Source organism: Polyodon spathula, chromosome 2 (assembly GCF_017654505.1).
Source record: "Polyodon spathula isolate WHYD16114869_AA chromosome 2, ASM1765450v1, whole genome shotgun sequence".
NCBI lineage: Eukaryota > Metazoa > Chordata > Actinopteri > Acipenseriformes > Polyodontidae > Polyodon > Polyodon spathula.
Genome location: NC_054535.1, coordinates 27,849,419 through 27,873,784, shown reverse-complemented (window position 1 = coordinate 27,873,784; position 24,366 = coordinate 27,849,419). Strand labels below are relative to the sequence as shown.

At 39.0% G+C, this 24,366-nt stretch overlaps 1 protein-coding gene across 1 annotated transcript in view; it reads left to right on the top strand.

The window, feature by feature from the left end:
• The window catches only part of chrna8 (cholinergic receptor, nicotinic, alpha 8), a 68,499-nt gene that overhangs the window by 13,098 nt on the left and 31,035 nt on the right, over window positions 1-24,366 (top strand). The window contains exons 3-4 of the mRNA XM_041218926.1: window positions 13,861-13,905; window positions 23,190-23,299. Coding sequence (XP_041074860.1) covers window positions 13,861-13,905; window positions 23,190-23,299 — 155 coding nt within the window. The remainder of the gene's footprint in view (window positions 1-13,860; window positions 13,906-23,189; window positions 23,300-24,366) is intronic.

Below are 24,366 nucleotides of genomic sequence, written 5' to 3'. Positions count from 1 at the left end.
GCTATACTTTACTCCACTGGACCAGGATAAAATATTCCTCCACATTTGTGTTCTTGAGTCAGATCATCACTCCAGCAGTACAAAGCCTCTCAACCTAGAGGGGGCCTTGCATGTCACTTTCACTAATCTCACGCCACCAGCTGTCACATCTGTTAGAGTGCAGCCTTTCCTGAACATAATGTATAAAAATGTGTTTGTATTTAAAGTATATGTGTTCTCTAGTTAATTTGCTCAGTGGTGTGTGGCTTATCAAAGTTTCTTTTAAATGTACAATAAGTATTGCATAATCTGCATCAAGGGACCAGTGATTGGGCTAGATTTTGGATTATGTGTAGTTGAGAGCTAATATTTTGTGATTCTTCCTAAAACACTTCCAGGCATTTCCATATGCGGTACCAAGAGTCTGAGATGATAAGGTGGGGGATTTCACAAAATTTTGTTTATTTGGTGTGGAATAAATTCAAGGGAGCCTGTATAAATAAATTTTGCTATTTCTGTGTTTCCTTTGCAATAGTTTGTTTTTCCTGTTAGCAAAAACCACATTCTTCACTGGTAAATGCTTAGCGAATTCAGATATTTTAAATGTACTATACATAGGATTTTTTTTTCATGAAATCTATTTATTTTTATAAAATATAATCATACATTCTTAAATGAAATATAAATATACTAGGATAGGCATAAATGTGGGGTGGTGCATAGAGCCATCACCTGTATCTGTGGCCATGCTATTCGTTATTCATTTATTTGGGTGCGTCAAACTGGAAATGGGCGGGACAAAATCAGAAGTTGTTTAAAACTCTTTTTTTTTTTACCCTTATTTGCACTGGGCTATTCATTTTTTATTTTCAATGACATTATGTCCCTTTAAATTGTTTCGAGTCGACATAATTTCTTAATAAAACAAAGAGCCCTGACAATAAGCAACAGAACCACAATAAGCACTAACTGGGTGTGCAGAGTCATATTCCCGGTACCTCTACTTAAAAATCTCATAAAATGCTTTCTTTTTAAATTCTCAACACAGCTGTATCAAGTCTGCAAGTTCTTGCGATCGCGCTAAAGAGAGACAGTCCGCTGCCATGTTTGTAGCCTACTTTAAATTACTTTAGGATTTCAGCTTAAGTGATTTTATAGTAAGATGACACTGCAGGCTACAACTCTATTGTCGTTTTTTATACACAAATAAGCTTACTTGATTTGAACGATACAAGCAACTTCTTACACTACTTGGTTTGATCAAATGAGTAGTACACAACAAAGTATGAAAGCTGAACATTAGTTTCAACAAAGAACAACAACTTTTTAATGAACAAAAATTACTGTAGCCTACTTCAATATGAACATTAGCCTGCTATATTATATTAAACCAAAACAATAAAAAATAATAATCATCTGGTTCTGTCTTGCCTTTTTCAATTAATGTAATTGAATTAATGAGAATAAAAAACATACTAAGATAACAACTACCTAGCCTAAGTTTAATTAATCGTTTTTGTAATCTACCAGTGGCTTCTGTTGCAGAGACATCGCTGATAATAGTGCAGGTGGTGGGTTAAACCAATGTTCGTATTGGGGTGCGTATTTTTTTTTTCAATCAATGTCGTCCTTCTGGAGTCCTCTAAATGTCTTCAATTTGTTTGTTTTTTAAACCATTTAAATGTAAAACCATAACAAAACACGTATACAGGCTTTTAAAAATGTTCTTATTTGTCCTGCGGTTGCTTTTAATGAATTTTTACTACTACTTTGTATATGATGTATACTACATGAATGTAAACATCTAACACTAGTATGTGAAATACTCTTTCAAATAAAAGTGTTATGATTTTGAATGTGCGGTTCTTAAGGATGGTATTATTGTCAATTCTTTCTTTCTTTACAAATTAAGCACTGGTGCAAAAAAATATCTCCGTATGCGTGCAAGCAAAATTTATACACTTGCAGTTTTGTCCAGTTTACTGCACTTTCTACAAAGATCTACAAAAACAATGAACTGTTTACAGTAACCAGTAACAACAAAGTGGAATGAGCGATAATGTATTTCTTTGTTTTTGTGAAACGATTACAATGCAGAGAAAGCAGCACCAATATAAAAAAAAAAGACACAATCAAAACTATTTATTATAAGGAGCTATACTAGTAGATCATCGTAAGAAATTATTAGTTGAACTTATTATTTACAAATGTCTTATTTCACAATCAGACAGCTAGTGAAATCAAAATGTAGCGATCAAAAGATTTAATAATTTAAAAAATCTGCAATGAATTTTCTGAGGCAAGCTTAGGCAAAGCAGAGAAATGCTGCCTTTTTAAAATAAATATAAACCATTTAGATTTTGGGGTAAAAGGAACAGCACTGCAAGCTAAAGAGACTGAAAGCTGTAAACAGACAGTCACGAAGCATCCATAATTGTATTAAACAAACAACATAAAATAACAAAATAAATGTTTTTAAAATCAAATAAACTTTTCTAAAATTTCAAACCTCAGTAAGACAGTGTTTTTCCCCAAGATACATAGAGACAATGGCATCTTGCTAAACTGTTTACAAAAATATTAAATTTATATTTTCACAACATTTGAAAAAAACATTCCTACCCCCTCCAAAAAAATGTTATTTATATTATGACAACACAATTTTTTCTTGACAGGTGAAAGAAATTTATGCACAATTCCAAATTTACTTTTCCCTATAAAAAGTTTTTGAATGACCTTTCAAGTCACGTGATCCTTATCGCATGTTGAGCTGGTGGGCAGGCAAGCCGTTTCTCTGATTCACTTAAAGCGGGTTCAGACCGTAAAAATAGTTTAGTTTGCTTTTATTAAAAAATGGTGAACACTTGTGTAGTCATTGGTTGTTACAGTAGGCACGGACGAGACAACATTTAATTTTATAGGCTGCCGAGGGTCATACAATTGCAGGGAGAAAAAATAAAAGACATAACGCAACGAAGATTAGGCAAGTGGCAGCTAATACGTCAAGGGCAGACCGGAAGGAGTGTAGCTACTTGTCCTCAAGAGTATGTTCACGACATTTCATTTTAGGTTTGTTACTCTTACCGCATTACTGAATAGTAGTTCATAGTAGTTATTTGAAGTTATTATAGTGTTTGGGTCTTTAATTTATGTGTAAATGTAACATGGTATCACAAATAAGATAAAAAAAAAACAACATTGGTAAAAGTTTTAATGACACAAAGGTTGTTTATGATGAACGTCTTCACCTCTCTAACCCATCCACAGATAAACTGGTTGCATAATTCCAGTCCTTTGTAGTATCTCAAATCTTCATGGGAGTATATGGGGTAGGTGTACTAATCATATAATTTATTATGTTCGGAACAAAAGCTTGGCAATAATTGTACATCCTGGTTCCATCTTTGCTCAGAAATACCACACGGATCTTAGAACATAAGAACATAAGAAAGTTTACAAACGAGAGGAGGCCATTTGGCCCATCTTGCTCATTTGGTTGTTAGTAGCTTATTGATCCCAGAATCTCATCAAGCAGCTTCTTGAAGGATCCCAGGGTGTCAGCTTCAACAACATTACTGGGGAGTTGATTCCAGACCCTCACAATTCTCTATGTAAAAAAGTGCCTCCTATTTTCTGTTCTGAATGCCCTTTTGTCTAATCTCCATTTGTGACCCCTGGTCCTTGTTTCTATTTTCAGGCTGAAAAAGTCCCTTGGGTCGACACTGTCAATACCTTTTAGAATTTTGAATGCTTGAATTAGGACGTCACGTAGTCTTCTTTGTTCAAGACTGAACAGATTCAATTCTTTTAGCCTGATTCTTTTCTTGATTACTAATTATATGTATCTTTTCACTGTATCTTTTCTTAGATGATCCATCTAATTTCCTAAAATAGTGAGAAAATGCTGCCGTTTCCGACATTGTTCAATGATGTGTATCGGTAAAATTCGCACATGACCCCACCAACATGGCCGCCATCTCTGTTAAGGACAGTTGCTAGGTGATTTATGACATCATCGAAAATGATCGATATAGTCCTCTCGAATCGATTGAACTGAAGCATTGACTCAAACCAACTCCACCTTCTTCCCCACATCGATTGGCTGCCAGTATCACAGACTGCAGAGGGAGGCGTGGTTTGTGCATATCCGAATACGAAGGCATAATACCTCAGTAGTGACGTTATAAAGTGATAATTCTTCTAGAGGAAAATATACTTGAACTTTGACCCATTCTAGTCCTCGAGACCATCACTTTCAATTCAAACACAAAATGTCTCATTTTCTCACTTGACAACATCCACAGGACAGAAATATTCATTAATGATCAACAAAATGAGAATACATAAAAAAAGGAAAAATTATGTAAACATAATACATTCATATCTCAGAGAAACTGGAGAGGAATGGGAAATTAAAACAAGGTAAAGGCAATCATCCAAATAAAGCTGAAGCACTAACGGATAACGACATAGGAGATCTATACAGTACATTTAAAAAACAAACAAAAAAAAACTGTACTGCTGAACCTCATCTTCTTTTATATTAGCATCACCAAGGTATCCATGTAATACAAAAAATAATAGATGTGCCTCTTCATGGAGTTACAGGAAAACAATTCCATCTCAGGTTTCTATGACAGTTTGTAGATTACTCGACCTTCGGTCTCGTGATTTATGATGTCACAGAAACCCTAGATGGAATTATTTTCCTGTAACTCACTGAAGCCTATCAGAGAGAGAGAGAGAGAGAGAGCAAGAGACGACTTTTAAGGGTCCTTTATTGAAAACATTTTGAAAAAACAAATAAAATAATTAATTCACAATAACATCCTTTTTTTAAAAAAAAAGATAAACAAGGTTATATATAAAACAGATATAAAAACATATATATATATATATATATATATATATATATAAATTATATATATATATTTATTTCCCCAATTAGATAAATCTGTATATACATACACATCCAGATTATTTCACACAAAAAACTGTAGCTCTCCCTCCTCCCCCAGCACACACAATCCCTCATTCACACACCAACGCTGCTGAAAACTCTGTAAGTCATGGACTAAAGAAAAATAAGCAAAATCAATTTGAATTCTTGTTTTCAACAACAATTTCAACATTAACTCAGCGTTATAAATTCCCGACCCCTGCAGCTTGTTTTTCCTGGTTTTCCAGATTGATAATTTTCCTTGCCCAAATATAAAATTAATTAAAGCACTTTTAAATTGTGTCTTGTGACTGTAAGGAAAATTAAAAATGAATAATTCTTTAGTAAAAATCACATTTAAAGAAATTGGCAATTCAGCAATAGCATTAAACAAGGGGTCCAGCCTTCTGCAGTCAGTAAAAAGATGAAACAGTGTTTCTTCCTCTCCACAAAAAACACAGTCTTTACTAACCACAGGGTCAATACGGTGGACGTGGCGCCCAGTGGCTATGATGCCATGAAGAATGCACCACTGTAGATCTCCTGAACGCTTAGGCAAAGGTGGTTTATACAAAGACCTCTAGGCCGGAGCAGTACTACCTACACAATCCACATGAGCTCTCCACCTGGTATCAGGCAGTGTCTTTAACGCATTTACATGGCACACCTTAACACAGAGTGTGTACAGCTCCTTTTTTCCAGAAGAGTGTGCAGGAAGCTGTTGCAGCCTCTCAATACTGTACAGACCTTCCCCAAGGTTTTCAGGAACAGCTGGGAACACTAAAAAGGAAGGGCAAGCCAACTCTTGCTCATCAGTGCCTCCCAGAGCCTGGTTCAACATCTCTGTAACCCAAGGGGATAAAGAGTCTCTGAGCTTTTTCAAAAGATTCTCTAGTACTCTGAGTGAGTGAATTCCCAGCTGTTTGGTCATGCTTTCCACCTCTCTCCACCTCCCAATGCTCACCTGCAGTAAATCTTTTAGTTTTGTAATGCCCCCTTTTGCAAAACTAGAGCACAACGCCCCAGATTGGAAACCATCTGCAGGGAACAAGGAGTTAAAAAATAAAGGCTCCTCTAGCAATGCTCCTACGGTCAAATAATCCTCCAGTCTCTCCACCTTCACCATTCGCCAGGCATTGAGCATGTTCTTATAAAAGTCTGGGAGTTCATTGGTGTCTGGCTGAGATAGATTTATTAAAAACAATTGCCAATTCCAGCCCAGTTCCCTCACTCTGTGCAGGAAAGAGAAGGCGATGTTTCTCCAGCTTAGCTTTGGTAAAAACAGCAAACGCTGCACTGCTTGCAACCGGAAAGTAGCCACACGACTGCATACATCCACTAACCCTTGACCCCCTTCACCAGGGGGCAGGTACAAGACAGCTGGCTTTAGCCAATGATGGCCACTCCAAAGAAACTCCAATAGCACTTTTTGTATCTCATTTATCAGCCCTGAGGGAGGATCCAGGCACACCAGCCTGTTCCACAGCATGGAGGCCACCAGATTGTTGATCACAAGAACTCTTCCCTTGTATGACAACTGAAGTATCAGCCACCGCCAACGCTGCAGCCTTCCCTTAACCTTTTCTGCTAAATCCTCCCATTTCTTGGATTCATACTGTCGTTCTCCCAAGTAGTCTCCCAGAACCTTGATCCCAGTCTTCCCCAAGCTCAATAGCTGAGGGAGCGTTGGGGGGCCGGCTCCACACCACTCCCCTGACAGGAACGTGCTGCACTTGCCCCAGTTCACCTTGGCCGATGAGGCTTTCTGAAAAATGTCCAAACTGTCTCTCAGTGCTGACACATCAGCATGACTGGTGATAAAGACATTAATGTCATCAGCATAGGCAGACAGTTTGACTGGAGGAGCATTAGGTGTAAAAAGTATTCTCAGACCAGCCAGCTTTCTCCTAAGATGACAAAGCAGAGGTTCAATAGAGAGAGCATATAACATGCCTGATAGGGAACATCCCTGGCGAATCCCTCTACACCTAAAATGGACAGCTCAAGCTATTATTCATTTTCAAAACACTAAAACATTTTATACAACAGGGAAATAAAAGAAATGAAATTAGGACTAAAACCAAAAGATTGTAATGTTTTAACAAGATATTTGTGATCCACCCTAAAATGCTTTTTCTTGATCTAGAGAAATAATCCCCAAATCAAGATTAAAAAGATTACTAGCAGTTAAAAAGTCTCGGATTAGAAAGATATTATCAAATATTGTCCTTCCAGGAATGCAATATGACTGGTCTTTATGAATCACGGTGTGAATGCATTCCCTCAGTCTATTGGCCAGGGCTTTTGAAGATATTTTATAATCTGAACATAAAAGTGAGACGGGGCGCCAATTTTTTAGTTCTTTTAAATCTCCTTTTTTGGCAACAGTGTAATCACAGCCCGACGACAGCTCAGAGGCAGCTCTCCTTCTCTAATGCACTCTTGTAAAACCCGGAAAAGGTCTTCCCCAATCACTGGCCAGAGCTTTTTATAAAACTCTGCCTGAAGGCCATCAATCCCAGGGGCTTTTCCTGGTGACACCTGAGTGACTGCCTCCGTCAGCTCATGCATTGTCAAACAGGCTTCTAGGGGACGCTGTTCTTCTTGAGATAAGCTGGGCAGGTTCTGGTGCAGTAAAGTGATTTGCTCCTCATCACAGGGCTCGGCACTAAACAGCTGGGTGTAGAAAAACACAGCTGCTCTATTAATATCTTCTTTACTGTGCACCTCCTTCCCGCAGGGCAGACGCACATAAAACAGCTGCTTACTCTCCAGCACCTTCTTCTCTAAATTGAAAAATAATTTGGTGGGTGCGTCCATGTCCTTTAGCTGCGTGAAACGAGAGCGGATGAGGGACCCCTTCACTCTTTCCTCCAGTAGGCTGCTCAGAGTTTCTCTTTTCTCTCTCAGAGACTGGAAGATGTTTTCCTCACTATCGAGAGTGATTTTTGTTTCTATTCTCAATATATCTCTCTCAAGCTCTTCAACTGTCTGGTTCAAAACCCTGGTTGTATTTAAAGTATATTGCTGACAGAAAATTTTAATTTGTATTTTTCCAATGTCCCACCACTGTCGTATACTACTATATTTCATACTCTGCTGCCTCCAGGAGACCCAAAATGCTTTAAAAAGATCTAAGAACTGCTTGTCTTCCAATAATTTAGTATTAAAATGCCAGTTTGACTTTGAGGGAGCAGCAAAAGGCAGGCAAATAATAAGTAACACACAGTGGTGATCAGACAGCATAGTGGGAATGATATTGCTCTTAAAAATCTGATTAAGATTTTATTTAGTGCAGTACAATCTATCTAGTCACGCTTTTGATATCTGATTATTATTATTGATTTTAACTCAAGTGTACTGCTTTACTTTGGGATATAAATTCCTCCAGACATCAACCAGGCTTTGAACTTTTAAAACAGCAGACAATTCTTTTGAAGACTGGGGATGTGGCTCTTCATGATTCCTATCCATAATAAAATATTCTGTGCAATTAAAATCACCCCCCACTAAAATCATATGTGCAGGATTACAATTAGATAAAACCTGATTTAATTTTTTTTGGTGCATATAAATTGATAAAAACAATCTTAGTTAAAAAACATTTCTATTTTTAAAAGGCGCCCTTGGATTTCCTCACTAACTGATAAAATATCTATTTGCAGCCCTGGGGAGAACAGCACAGCTACTCCAACACTGACATTAGAACCGTGACTTAAGACGCCCCGCCCCTTCCATTCGTTCAGCCACTCACTCTCATTCACACTGTATGTATGCGTTTCCTGTAAAAACATCACATTCACTCTCTTCTGTGTGATAAAATGAAATAAATGTGCTCTTTTATTGACACTCCTACAACCATTTACATTAAAAGTAGCTATCTGAATTTGTTCCATAGGAAACAAAGAAAGCAAAAACAAAAACAAAGTAAAAACTATATGAAAATGTCTTATTAAATAATCCATTACTATGTCTTCGGTTTGTTATCATTCAACAGTTTTCTTGCAGAGACTATTACTTTTTTTAAACGATACCGTTTCTTTTGGTCTAGCTCCTCTAACGTAGCTTTTCTCATGGCTATTTTTACAGAGTAGATAAACAGCTGGATATTAGGAAAGAACTGTGTTAAATCAGTTCCCCTTTTCCCTTTGGTTTTATCTAAAAACGCTGATATTGTATCAACTGGATATATTTTACTCTTACCAGACGGATTGGGCAGAACATCATAGAGCAGCACCGAGGAGTCAGAGAGCTCTCCTCCATCATCCATCTCTGATATCACCGACTCCTCTTCAGATTCTTCAGCGTCATCCACAGCTACTGTATCCGGCAACAGGTCCTCTGATCTGGAGGCTGTCTCAGTGCTGGACTGAACTGCAGCGCTGCTGTTACCCTTCTCCCTTGAACGTGGGGTTATCGCAGGTTTACACTGAGATCCAGCTTTACCTTGATCTCCTGTCCCAGAGATCTGAGCTGCAGCAACACCGCTGCCCTGAGGGAGCGTCTCAGAGTTCCAGACAGACTGCCCTTCTTCAGCTACCTTTCCTGGGGTGGCCACACGTCTTTTCCTCTTTTTTCAACAAGTTGAAAACCTGTGTCATCTGGGGTATTCACTGTTTCAACTCTTGTTTCTTTATTGTTTTCTTTGACCTCCGCACCGATCCCTGCTTCAGTCGAGGCGCCAGCTCGGGTCTCACTGTCTGCGCTGGCGGCTGCATTTGCTGCTCAGCCCCCGGTGCTGTCTCAGAGACTCCGTCCTCCCCACTTGCTGGCTCTCTTGCCTTATGGTACTCAGTATTATTATTTTTTTGAGGGCAATACCTTCTAAGGTGTCCTTGTCCTCCACAATGAAAACATTTCATTGATTCTGTGCTGGCAAATATAACATAATTACTACCGTCAATACTGAAAGTCCACGCAACTTCAACAGGCGAATTGGGTCATTCAATAATACAAAAACTTGTCTCCGAAAAGACATGACATGCTTAACATCTGGGTTTTTACACCCGAGTAAAATAGGTTTAATTGGGGACATTGTTTTTCCATATCTTAGTAGCTCATTAATAATCAACTCATCTTTAATGAAAGGCGGGACATTTGAAAGGATAACTTTAGTGACAGGGGAAGCTAAAGGTAAAACGCTGACAAAACTTTCTTTGATATACAAACCTTCTTCAACAATCCTGTTCACTAACAGTTCACTACTAAGAAAAACAACGATGCCTTTATTCATTCTTGCAGCAGTTTATATTTCCATACCCTATTTTCTCCCCGACAGCTAACAAACACTCCTCCACTGTTACTGAACTGTCTGGAATACATTTAAATCCGTGCCTGCGGGTCAGTGACCCAAAACTTCCCGATTTGGAACCCATGGCGGCTCCAAACCAGGAGAAAAAACTCAAATAATACAAATAAATAAATAAAACTAAACGTGTACAAAATTAATGTAACTTCAGTAAAAGTTTTACTCACTCACAGTGCACACCACTTGTTCTACACAAGCCCCTCCCACGATCCCACAGTCCTCAGCGAGAGCGAGAGAGAGAGAGAGAGAGAGAGAGAGAGAGAGAGAGAGAGAGAAACAGATGGGCTTCAGTGAGTTAGAGGAATATATGTATAATATAATGAGGCATATTAATGAGGCATTTCATCTTTATAATACTGAAATAGAAAAAGAAACAGGGCAAGGCATTTGGTTCAGGGCTGCAGGCCATGATGTGGTTGACCGGGTTTCATTTACCCAGAGTTAGACTTTGTCAGCAGTGAAATTGGGAGTGCTTGACTACATTCTAATTAGTTGACAGTTCAGGACAGCTGCCAGTGTATTATTAAGTAGGTCTAGGGAATTAGGTCTTATGAAAATATAGAAATAGCAAATGCTAAAATGGCTTTAAACTTAAAAATATGGCGACAATATAACATTACAGTTCTCGTACCAGTCACCCTCCAGATTAGAATGCTTTTTTAAAATTGGATCATTTTTCATCTACACTGTTGACAGGTACTGTTAGAACGCTTTGAAACCTGAAAAGTTCAGCCGACTCCTGAATCCAGTTGTGTATATTATAGGATAACATAACTTTGTGCCTCTGCCAATCATTTTTCGAAGTTCTACTGTTTCTTAGACTAAAACACTGGTATGATAATGGGCCTCCTGGATGATTTCTGAAGCATTTTCTGTCTGTCAGATTGTCCTTTCCTTTTTTGAAGAAGGTTGTCAGTAATACAATCAGGACACGTGAAACGTATGCACTGATGTTATGAAAAAGTGAGTTTGCTGAATAGTTACACTTTTCAATAGTCTAAAGATGCCATCTAATATAATGGCTTGTAAAACATTTTAACAGGTTAATTTAATAGTTTCTCACTTGTACAATTTTTCGAGCTCCTGGGTGGAAAGAGGCGATTGGCTAGACAGTGGGATTGGAAGATGTGCTCTGACATTCGGGAGGAAAACTGATGGGCACTATTGTAGTTAAGTATTAAGGACCAAGCATTTTTCAGTGGGATGTTCCCCCAGGACCATTTTTATTTTGGCTGTATTTGACAGTATTCCTGTTGAAATTCGCAAGAAAATCTATTGTTTACAGTAGCATCTTGGAATTGGTGTCCTTTTTTCAGAACATTATAAAGTATGGTACTTCAGAAACCATCAAAACCTTTTGCTTTTTTTTTTTAACACAAGACTGTATATTGTATATATTTGTTTTTTTAAATTTTTTATTATTATGTATTCTGCTTAGATATACATGTATAGTTTATTTCTCAATATATAGTTAATATAAAGTGCAAAGCTTCCTCCATATATATTCAACTGCTCCCACCTACAACTTCACAATATGGTTTGATAAGTACTCATCGTGTACTGCAGTAAAACTTTCACCATCCAGGGTGAAAAGAACATTTTCTTCCAAGCAGCTTATAAATCATTCAATACGAATGACAGTCCTAATTAAAACGATTCAGCTATTTAAAATACACGTATCTAAGTATCACAAATCTACTAATTCCCTTTACAGGTATATATTTTATGTTGTATTTGTTCCAGTTTTGAGTGTGTCTAAAATGCTGAGTAATTTTGACTATAAAGTTGCCACAAGAAAGGGACGATAAGATTTCTTTGCAATCCTTGCTCGGCACCCATTTAGGTAAATCCAAACCCAGATCTCAAAATAGAAACAGAGGAGGAAACGTTATGATTACAGTCTGACCTTAAAAAAGGTGGCCTTGTGTTGTATGACCTTAGAAAAGCTGGCAGAGCAGCATAATTCAATTTGCAAAATGGTATAAACCAAAAATAATGAAGGGACATACTGTAATTAAAGCCCTTTAGTCTTGACAAACAAGATAAGTCTTGTTCTAAAATATGGTCAGCAGCTAATGCGTCGACAGGTAAACTCATTACAATAGACATGTACGTTGATGTATAATGGTGCATGCCAGGTGGCCAGGCATAAACAATTAGCATGTCAAGATGATGTTTTTTCAGGTGTCATCTGATGTCTTGGACAAGGAAAACTGTCATCTATGGAATACCCCAGAAAATGTTGCTAATTTCTGTTGATTCTGTTTATAGAAAACTGGAAACTGACAGCCCAAAGATGTAGACATGGTGTATTTACAATTGGGGAAGGAAAACACAAACTTCCCTACAGTACTGTAATATATTACCAGTGTGTATTGGTTTATAACACTAACATTGGTATGTCGTATTACTAAGAATGCAGTGTCAGAGTAGTGTCACTTAGGCAAGCAGCAATTACCCCCCCCCCCCCCTCGGCATGACAATGCACCTCAAGAACTAATAAGGACAAGAGACAGAAATCAAAAGCTTTACCTTGAGTATCAATTTTGGACATGTAAACCTGACAATTGTTGTTCTTCTTTTGTTTCTAGTCTCTAACAGAAAATATAATTGTTTCTTTTAAGAACCGACATTTTTATTTGAACTCAACCTATTGAAACAGAAAAATTCAATATTTTGTTTTTTGTGTGCCATAAATTGTATAGTGAAACCGAAAGTGATGTGGTGCAATGTTAAACGTTGGAATAAAGCTGCAATAAAATATTAATCTTATTCTTAAAGAAAATGTTGCTTTTCCTTACAGAAGTTAAGAAAATACCATTTGGATAATAACACATTATGCTGGTCACATTGCAGTGCTCACGATACTGCAGCACACTATTTAAAAGGCTGTACTACTGCTGTACTGGGGACGTGTGGGTCCCGTGTGGCTCATCCAGTTTAAGAGCTGTTGCTGGGAGCCCAGGATGAGGCATACAACTTGGACTTGTGCCGGTTCACGTCCAGGCTGTGCAAAGAGGTCGAAGTTTGCTGGGGACTACGAACTGGGCGTCATATTGGCCCAGGGTGGGGGATCGGAAACCGGTTCTGGCTTTAGGCTTGTGAGATCAGACGATGCTCACAGACCCTCAGAACATCTATGCTGTTTGAGGACACACTGTGGCGAGGAGAAAAAACATAATTGGACATTCCAAATTGGAGGAAAATAAATAAAATAATAATTAGTCACTCTAAACTAAAAAAAGGGCTCTGTTGGATCAATAACTTAGATATGGTACTATTCAATAAACAGGTGCTGAATAAATGGACCGCAAAGGTTTAAAGGACATTACTATCTGGTAGTTCATTGCAGCTGGAAGATAAGACCTAAGTGCCATAGTTGGTAAGTAAAGATAAACTACAACAGCAATTTGAGCCTGGTAAATTGTGCCTTTATTGTTTTTGTAAACATTTTACATGTTGTTTTTTCCTTCAGTTTCACCTTTTTAAAGCCAGACATTGTACTATGTTGTACTGTCCTACAATGGAGTGTCCTGCTTAGTGGATAAAAGTTCCAAAATTTCTAATCAAGTAGTGTGTAAGGCTTAATATGCATTTTCAGTGTTGTAATGAGATTTGTTTCTGTTTTTTTAAGGATGAAAAGAATCAAGTGCTGATGACAAATGCTTGGTTGCAGTTGGTAAGCTCCTTTTTATTTCCTTATAGTTAATTTGAAAGTATTATAATCCAGTTATTCAAAAACTTTTCATGATACTACTTTTTCCATATTAATGTGTGCTTCACTGGTTTTTATTGTGTTCTTTATTATAAGGGAACATAATGGAACATAATAAAGTTCTACGAAAGCAAGCCATGCTCAGTGTGGTGTTGCATTTAAACTTTTCCTTCATAATATATATTTTTTTTGTCTGCATATCGATGATTGATGTTTAACAATTAATAGATTTCTCTGAGATAGTTGCAATAGATTGTACCAAGCTGCAAACAGTGAATATTTATTACTACCTACATTTTTGGCTAGGCTTTTCCTTGATATGCTATTATCACATTCATTATGCAGTAATATGGTAAAGACTATAAATGCTTTTCTGTTCAGAAACTGTACCGTATTCCAGCAATTGGAATGGTGTACTTAGCTCATCAAAGGATATTCACTGTTTGCGTGTGCGTGTGTGTGTTAGACCCCCAATTTGTCGCCGTCAGTCGGAGTCCTCAGTCAAATTTCACTGGAGTCAGTTGCCGCCAAGATTTTAATTAGTTAGCTGCCATCGCAGTCAGATATTTCTGACTGACAGTGAATGCAGATATCGTTCTTCTTAGGGTTGGTTCATACTTCTGTTGCAGATAAATGTGATATGTCAGGCACATGCAGCTATAAAAACAGTACAGCTTCACTGTTTGCTGTACGAAGGACTCATTGTGTTGCAGCCTTTTTAACTGACCAGCTGTTGCACTTTAAATACAGAATGGATAGGCGTAATTGGACAAATTGACATTTTATCAGATGCGATGAATTTGTACCTATCTGAAAGGGAGAATTTTATACATTAACTAGGTAGATGCGTGCAAGACATTTTTAGAATGACAGGTGAAAGGTTTGACGCTCTGTTAAACAGAGTGGGACCATTACTTCAATGCAAAAATACACAGCGATGCAGCGATACCTGCAGAAAGACCTGCAGTCACACTGCACAGAGCAACTGGCAACTCCCAGCAAAGTGTGGTCGCAAGCTTCTGACTCCACTCTTTATTTCAGGGTTTTCTTTATCTTCACAAATCTGTCACACAGTTTTCACCATCAGGCTTTACATTCTCTCCAGTCCTTTAAAATTTTTATTAAAAAATCTAATTGTGGAGTAAGTCAAATTTTTACCAGTTACAACTGACTTTCAGAAAAGTCAGTTGTATTTTGTGTTTAAGGACACAGATGTTTTGAACTCCTGTAAGTGGATTGTTCATGTACTGGGCTTCTACATGTAGACAACTTTGAATTAATCAAGAAAATCACAGACTCATTGAGATCATCAGCAAATGGACAAACAGCTTGTATGAACAAGTTGAATGCTACTTGACTGGAATTTTGCCTCAGCTTTTATAGAACGTTTTCTCTGCTTCATGATTCAGAAATCTTAATTAAATATAAACATTAATCTGCCTTGACAGCTCTTCTTTTTAAGTGAACAATATATTCAGAAAAACCTCGGTATCGAGAGAGAGAGAGAGAGAGAGAGAGAGAGAGAGAGAGAGAGAGAGAGACTTTGACTTTTAAGATCCTTTATTTAAACATTCCAAATAACATCCATTAGAATTCAATAAAGGTAAAACACAACAAATGTTAAGATTCCTACTGCCTCAGCAGAATTAAAAAAATCCTAAAATGTATCATGTTCTCCTTAAAAACAGATTTTAAACAAAATGAAAGGATCATAAAAAAACAGATTAAAGCCAAAATAAAAACACTGTAAAATAAATACAATTAAAATTAGAACAAAAACTGGAGCTCCCCCTCCTCACTCACAGCACACAAGGTGTCTCCCACACACCAGCTCTTCTGGAAATCCTCCAGGTTACTGACCAGTTTAAGATACTCAAACTCTACTCAGAACTGGCTGACCACGAGCACCCTGAACTGAACCACTAAACTGGTCAGTCCAAAACCAGAGAGTTGATTTTTCCTTGTCTTTAAAATAGCCAATTTTGCCTGTCCAATTAAAAAATGAATAAGAACACACCTGTTTTTCATTTTAAAACTGTACAGAACCCCAAAAATAAAAAGCTCCTTACTAAAAACAACCCCTAAATTATTCAGGATTCCCTGCAGTAAATTAAAAAGTGGCCGCAGCCTCTCACACTCACTGTAGGCATGAAAGAGAGTTTCCTCTGCTGAGCAAAAAGCGCACTGCTCACTAATACTGGGGTCCACTCTATGGAGAAACCTGCCTGTGGACACAGTGCAGTGTAGAATCTTCCACTGCAGGTCCCCCACTCTCTTGGCGAGGGGCGGCTTGTACAGCACCTCAACACCGGCCTGTGCCCCTCCTCTACAGATAAGTAAGCTCTCCACTTGGAGTCTACTCGACCCCTTAGCCTACTATACTCTGTGGCTTTAACACACAGTTTGTATATATGTTTGCTATTCATTGTATGAAAGACTATTTCCTCCACATTCTGCAATTTAAGCAAAGTCCCTCCATTCTCTCCACCCCCCTCTCCTTCCTCACCTACTGCTGGTGACACAATCATCCCTGGAAATAAGGAAAGCTGTCTCTGCTCTGTGCCTCTGGACAGCTCCTCCCTCAGGACTGCCTTGAGCCGCGGGGAGAGGCAGCCCCTCAACTCACCAATTAGTCTTTCTGCAAGCCTCTCGGAGTGCCAGCCTAGCTGTGCAGTTAGCTGGGAGGCAGTTAGCCAGCAGGAGAGCTCAGCGTTTAACAGGTGGACCGTCATGGTTACACCTGCTTTTAAAAACTGGCTCATTTACTGGTGGAACTTAACTGGAAAGAGTGGATTAAAAAATAGGGGCTCCTCAAACAGGCCCTGCCCTGTCAAGGACTCCACATCCCTTTCCACCCTCACCAACTACCAAGCATTTAAAATACTTTGATAAAAAGGAGGAAGTCCTGCTTTACAAAAACTGATAGTATTTTCCTAACCCCAGCCCCCCAACTCTATTGAGAAGGAAACAGGCCAGCCACTTCCAATGAGCCTCCTTCTCAGTGTACAGGAGTCTCTGAACCGCCACTGCCACCCTGCTGAAAATGCTGACAATCCCCCCCCCCCCCCCCCCCCATATCTAGGGAGGTACAGGACTGTCGGCCTCAAACTGTGTCTCCCACTCCAAAAGAACTCCAGCAGCACTCTCTGGATCTCCTCCACCAGGCCCCCGAGGTGGGTCCAGGAATACCAGCTTGTGCCACATGGTAGAGACCACCAGATTATTAATAGCAAGCACCTGGTCCTTGAAGGACAGTTGGGCCAGCAGTCCCTTCCATCTCTCAGACAGGACAGGAGGGGTGTCCTCATTCCAGCTGCCCGACAGGAAGGTGTCACATTTTGCCCAGTTTACTCTGGCAGAATATGCTCTCTGGAACTCATTTAGAGTCTGCTGCAGTGCTTGGATATTAGCATCCCCACTCAGAAACACAGTCACATCATCTGCGTAGGCAGACATCTTCACTGTGGCAGAGGAGGGTGTGGAGGGCGAGGAGGGGACTGTCCATCCAGCTAACCTGACTCAGCAGGAGCAGCAGGGGCTGTATAACCAGTCAATACAGCATACCAGACAGGGCACAGCCCTGCCTTATACCCCTGCACACTGGGAAGGGCTGACTCAGCCCATTGTTGATCTTTAAAATACAAAAAATGTTGGAATATAAAAGCCGAATATAAGAGATAAAACCAGGGCCGAACCCGAAGGCCTCCAGTGTTTTAAAGAGGTAGCTGTGGTTGACTTTATCGAAACCCTTCTCTTGATCCAGGGAGACTATTCTTACATTAAAATCACAAACATTATTTACAGATAAAAATCTCTAATAAAAAACAAGTTATCCAAAATAGAGGGACCCGGTATACAATATGTTTGGTCCATATGTACCACAGTTCCAATAACTGTTTTTAATCTATTAGCGATTGTTTTTGATAAAATCTTTAAATCTGAACATAAAAGTGACACGGGTCTCCAATTCTTAAGCTGGCAAAGGTCTCCCTTCTTGGGCAGCAGTGTAACCACTGCCCTACGGCAGCTAAGAGGCAGTTCCTTGTGACTGAGGCTCTCTCTCAGAACCTGGAGCAAATCCTTCCCCATTATGTCCCAGAACATATTATAAAATTCAGCTGGCAGTCCATTGATCCTGGGAACCTTTCCGCTGGAGAGCTGCTTGACAGTGGCGGTCATCTCCTGGTGGGTCAGCGGTGCGTCCAGCTGAATCTGTTGTTCCTCACTGAGGCTGGGTAACCCCTGGAGCAGCCGCTCAGTGTCCTCTAGGTTGCACAGGTCTTTATTATAAAGTTCCTTATAAAAACGCACCTCCTCTCTGATGATTTCCTCCTGGGTGTGCAGTTCTTTCCCACCAGGAGTCCTGATACAGCACAGCCGTCTATTGTCTGCTCTCTTCCTTTCCAGGTTGAAGAAACTGGTGGGGGCATCCATGTCTCTCAACTCCATGAATCTGGAACACACAATCGCCCCCTTCACCCTTTCCTTCAGCAAGCTCTCCAACATGAGTTTCTGCTCTTTTAGGTTCTCCAGGGTCTGTTCTTTAAATTCTGAATTTAAACTTTCCTCTAGGAAGAGGATTTTTGACTCCAGCTCTCTCACGGCTGTGTTCAGTGACCTGGTTGCATTTATAGTATATTGTTGACAATACACTATAAATAAAACATTTTATTTGTATTTTGCCATTGTCCCACCACTGTTTTAAATCTTTATATTGTGCTTTTTCTTTTTTCCAGATTATCCAAAAAAGTCTGAATTGTTGTTTGAATTTTACATCTTGTAGTAATTTTACATTGAAATGCCAGTAAGATGCTCTGTGGGGTTCTGATTGAATTATTACTGTAATTAATAGACAGTGGTGGTTGGAGAGACTACTGGGGATGATTAATGCTTTGATGAATTTATTGAAATCATTTTTAGAAGTATAAAACCGGTCTAGTCTCGTTCTATATATGTACAGTTTGTGTGATATTGAGACCAGGTGTATTGTCTTGAACTGGGGTGCAGACATATCCATATGTCAACCAGGTCACTGAACTCTAACATTGCAGCCAATTCTCTAGAGGACTGATTATGTGGTTTATCATTATTTCTATCAATATTAAAATTAACAGTACAATTAAAATCTAGTACCACCACATCGTTATTATTAATATTAAAAAAAGCTTGCTTTAATTTCTTCAAAAATAAAATTCATTTCCCCCCTCTATTGGGGGCATAAATATTAATAAAAACATACACTGTACTGCCCAGCCTAGCTCTTACTTTTAATATCCTCCCTTTCTTGATTTCTTCCATATCTAATAAAACTGCCCCTAGACTGGGTTTAAAAAAGCACGGCTACCCCTGCACTGATACTAACGCCATGACTCATCACGCACAACCCCTTCCACTATGCTCACCACGCCTCCTCATTCTCCTGATCAGAGTGTGTTTCCTGCAGAAACACCACCCCTGCCTGCTTCTGCACTAAAAACTCTACTAGCTATGCCCTCTTAAAAGACTGTCTACAGCCGTTTAGATTAAAAGAAAGAAAAACGCACTTTTCCATCATGGCTAAAAAAAGTAACAGACTAAAACAAGTAATAAAATAAGTTTCATAAAACACAGCCATTTCTAAACAAGAGATTTTGAACCACTGTTAAAATCCTTCTTAATTTTCTGAACAATTTTTTTTAATCTATAACGTTTTGGCTGATCAAATTCTTCTATTGTTGCTTTCCTTGTGATAACGTGAGCGGAGTGGAGAAATAACCTTAAATCAGGGAAAAAACTCTATTTCTACTCCCCTTTTCCCTTTTGTTTCTGTTATAAAATCATTTACCTGCTCAAGCGTGTGTAATTTTTTCTTACTGACGGGTTGGCTTTCAGGGATGTCTGAGATAAGCGAGGAGTCAGAGTGCTCCCCCTCCATCTCTTCCGCTCTGTCCTCTCGCGCGCCCTGAGAATCCACTCCTCCGCAGCTCCCTCCGACTCCTCGACATCAGTCTCTGCCACAGCCATCACTATTTCAGGCTGCTGAGATTCAGCCAGGGGAGAATATTGCACTGCATCCGGCTCACCATCTGCTGTGTTCTCTTCCTCCACATTGGGAGGGATTGATGCCATGTCTGGCACTCACAGTCTCTCTATCTGCACGCGTTCAGAGTTCTGCACTGGCTGCCCTCTGCCATCCAGCAGCTCTGCAGCCTTCTGTTGAAATCTTTTCTTTTTAACTACTACCTTGAATGGTTCTTTACCATTCTCAGTAGTAGGTGTATTTTCCTCCGAACCTGTCAGTGACAGACTAGGGCTGGGTCTCTTTATGCGAGGCCTTGGTGTTGGTGGTTCTGCTACGGTTTCCTTCGGCAACTGGATCGTCTCCTTCTCGCTCAGCATGGGCTCGCTCTGCAGCTGCGATGCAGGAGCCAACTCTTCCTCCCACTCACCCCAACACCCCCGACTTCCTTCCCACCAGCATCGCCCTGATCCTGCCCTGTCTCTGCTTTAGCCTCCCTTCTCAGGCAGGCTTTCCTCTGGTGTCCCTGTTCTCCACAGTAAAAACACCTCACCATCTCAGAACTGACGAACACCACACAATTCGTCCCCTCTACATTAAAATTCCAGGCTACATTTATTACTTGATTTGCCTTCTAAGTGACATGACGTGCCTAACGCTGTTATTTTTGCAACCCAGCGTGATTCCCTTAATTGGGGACACAAGTTTACCATAATGAGACAAATTCTTTCCTAATGGCTCATTTTTTAAAAACGGGGGCACATTAGAAATAATAACTTTCATTACCGGGGTTACTAGAGGGCAAACTTGAACAAATTCACCTTTTACTATAAAGCCTTTCTCTACCAGCTTGTTTACCAGCGACACCTCCAGTAAAAATATTACCAGCACTTTATTCATTCTTGACACTGACCTAATATTTTCAAACCCGATCACCTCTCCTACTGCCAGCAGGCAGTCCTCCACCGAAACCCCGGGGGCAGGCAGGCGACGGACCCCTTGTCAGCGGGTGAGAGCCCCCAGCCCTCCTGAATGAGACCCTATTACGGGATCTCCAAACACACACCACTAACCTATTAACAAACACACACCCCAAAAAGAACAACTAAGTAACTATCAAAACAAACTAACAAAATAAATGAATAAATAAAGTTTTAAATTTCCCGGTCCTACCGCACCGGCGTTCCACCTCTCTGCAAGCCCTTCCCAAAATCCTCCATCAGAGAGAGAGAGAGAGAGAGAGAGAGAGAGAGAGAGAGAGAGAGAGAGAAAATATATATATATATATATATATATATATATATATATATATATATTTTTTTTTTTTTATACAACACCATACAACACCAGCTCTGTTATTCCAACCTGGGTTTAAAATATATTTCCCTCTTAGCATCAAAAGACATTGTTTTCAATAGGCTGGCTTTGTTTCATGTATAGATGTGTTTTAACACAATAGTACTGGATAAAGACTGTTTAGAGAGTTCATGACAAAAGTCTACAGTTGCAGATCCAGTTATTTTCATTTAAATCCAGGCTATAGAAAACATAGTTGAATGTAAGTCTCATTTTAGCATTTTAATTCTTAAACTAAGTTTGAGCTCTCTCTCTGTTTCTAAAAAATCCCCTGTTCAGGCAGGTTTCAGACAACCTCCTCTCTTGCCAAGGTTAGTTTTAATTAAGCTGAAACTCTAGTGTAAGCATTTTTCCAAATGTATCAAATTCTTACTGGATCTAAGAAAACCGCCCCACACTATTTTACCATCTTGTTTCTACTGCCAGGTTTTCATTAATTTCTATATTGAGGTAATGGCCATTACACCATTAACTCCTTTTTTCTGTTATGAAAAAGTACTTTTCGTTAGTTTAATATTAAAAGAGCACTCATTATAGAGACCTTAGATTAAAACTGCTGATGACCAATGAATCTCGCTTCAGTTGCCAAGACTCATTTTCTCTATCTACCCAAGCCTAGTACCGCATTGCTACAAGCAGGCAAAGTCGAGATTACAAATTAATTGTATTCCTTCAGCAAGTATACTGTATACTAAAGTTATCAAATACAGCCTGCATTATATTGTCTTATTTTCAAACTTAACATTTCTTCTGTTATAATAAAACTTTTACACTCGTATTCTGTTTCAATTATTCTAGAGTACTTGTGTTTAGCCTAAGGAATGCTTGCAGATCAAACTTATTTTTCTAATGTGAACCCATTCTTGAGCCAATTAAACTACTTGTTTTTTCTTGCTTTTCATTACACTTACATTAGCTAAATTATTTTATTTCAACTTTTACTCATATTGGCTCCTTTCATAGAGCTTGTTATTCTTTAGCTCACTAGACTGGCATGTTTAAAAGCTTTTTTCTTAGTTCAAAAAGCTACCAGCAGGTCAACCTGACCTTCAATGCAATGCAATCAATTAGAAAAGAGATGTTATGTCTATCTCCTGGTTAATTTACAGGTTTGCCAAAGCTTCAGGTTTGTGAGCATTGCAGTACCCCTTCTTACAACCCACCTGTGCACAGCTTGAGCAGAGCATGTCATCTTGAGCAAAGTAGGAGCTTTACTGTAAAACCATGTACTGTTTATTAAAACAGTCTGGGAACAAAAAAACAAACAAACAAACAAAAAGACAGGTGTTAATTAGATTGGCACCTGTATATTGAATTGGTTTTATAGTGTACAGCGTCCTTAAGGAAAGCAAGAAACCCAGCCTAATATAAAAACCAAGCTCTACAACATCAACTAATGAGTAGATACAACAACCACAAACCATAGAAATTAATTGAAGGATAAAGTCAAGACATTTACTTGTGGCACCAATTAAAAATAATGGATTTGTAATGTATTTTTGTCACAGTTTTTGTTATTTCCAAATGTATTCATATTCATGAAGTAAATAAAAAAAAATTGATTCAAAGATCCTGCATGATTGGCATTTACAGTACCTGTGGTGTGAAGATAAAGAACAGTAGATCCTGAATTAATGCTTTAGAAATCCAAAGAATTTTGACTTGGATGGGCCCAGCATATTTACTAAGCTTTACCATTTTGAGATTCTAAATATAATATATGTTTTAAAAAGGATAACTTTAAAATACTGTACTTCTAAATTTTCAAATGATCAGTGTACATAATAATATCAGGATTAAATCATTGACAGTAACATGAAAGAATTGGATGCTACTGTACCTAGATTTGTTTTTGATGAAGACATATATTAATCTGTTCAATTCTTGTTTACAGTATTGGACTGACATATACCTTACCTGGAATCATTCTGAATACCCAGGAGTTCAAAACCTGCGCTTCCCATCTGACCAGATTTGGGTTCCAGATATTCTTCTGTATAATAGGTGAGTCATGCACAACTATAAAAAAATCCATCATAAAATATGTAGAAATACTTGTGACAAACAGTTACAGTGCCTATAGGAAGCATTCCTAAATAACCTCAACCAATTGCCTTCAGAAGTCACACAATAAGTTAAATGGAGTCCATCTGTGTGCAATAAAAGTGGTTCACATGAATTCAGATTAAATACACCTGTCACAGTTGGGTAGTGTATAAGAACCATGAAGACCAAGGAGCTTTCAAAACAACTCCAGGATAAAGTTATGGAAAGGCACAGATCAGGGGACAGGTATAAAAATATTTCAAAGGCATTGAATATCCCTGGGAGCACAGTCAAGTCGATCATTAAGAAGTGGAAGGTATACGGCACCACCCAGAATCTGCTTAGGGCAGGCCATCCTCCCAAACTGAGCAGCCAGGTAAGAAGGGCATTGGTCAGAGAAGCCAGCAAGAGGCCAATGACAACTCTGAAAGAGCTGGGAGAAACTGTCCATGTATCAACAATAGCTGAGGTACTCCACAAATCTGGCCTGTATGGAAGAGTGGAAAGAAGGACTCCATTTCTGAAAAAAACCCATGTAAAATCCCACTTGGAATTTGCAAAAAAACATGTGGGAGACTCTGAAAAGATGCGGCAAAAGATTCTGTGGTCCGATGAAACAAAAATGGAACTGTTTGGCCTAAATGCAAAACGTTATGTCTGGCGCAAACACAACACAGCACATCACCCAGGTAACACCATCTCTACTGTGAAGCGTGGTGGTGGAAGCCTCATGCTATAGGGGATGTTTTTCATCAGCAGAGACTGGGAAGCTTGTCAGGGTAGAGGGCAAAATGGATGGAGCTAAATACAGGCAAATCCTTGAGGAAAACCTGCTTCAGTCTGCAAAAGACCGAAGACTGGGATGGAGAGTCACCTTTCAGCAGGACAATGACCCCAAGCACACAGTCAAAGTGACACTGGAGTAGCTTAAAAACAAGAAAGTGAATGTCCTAGAGTGGCCCAGTCAAAGCCCGGACTTTGTCCAATTGAGAATGTGGCAAGACTTGAAGATTGATGTCCATCAA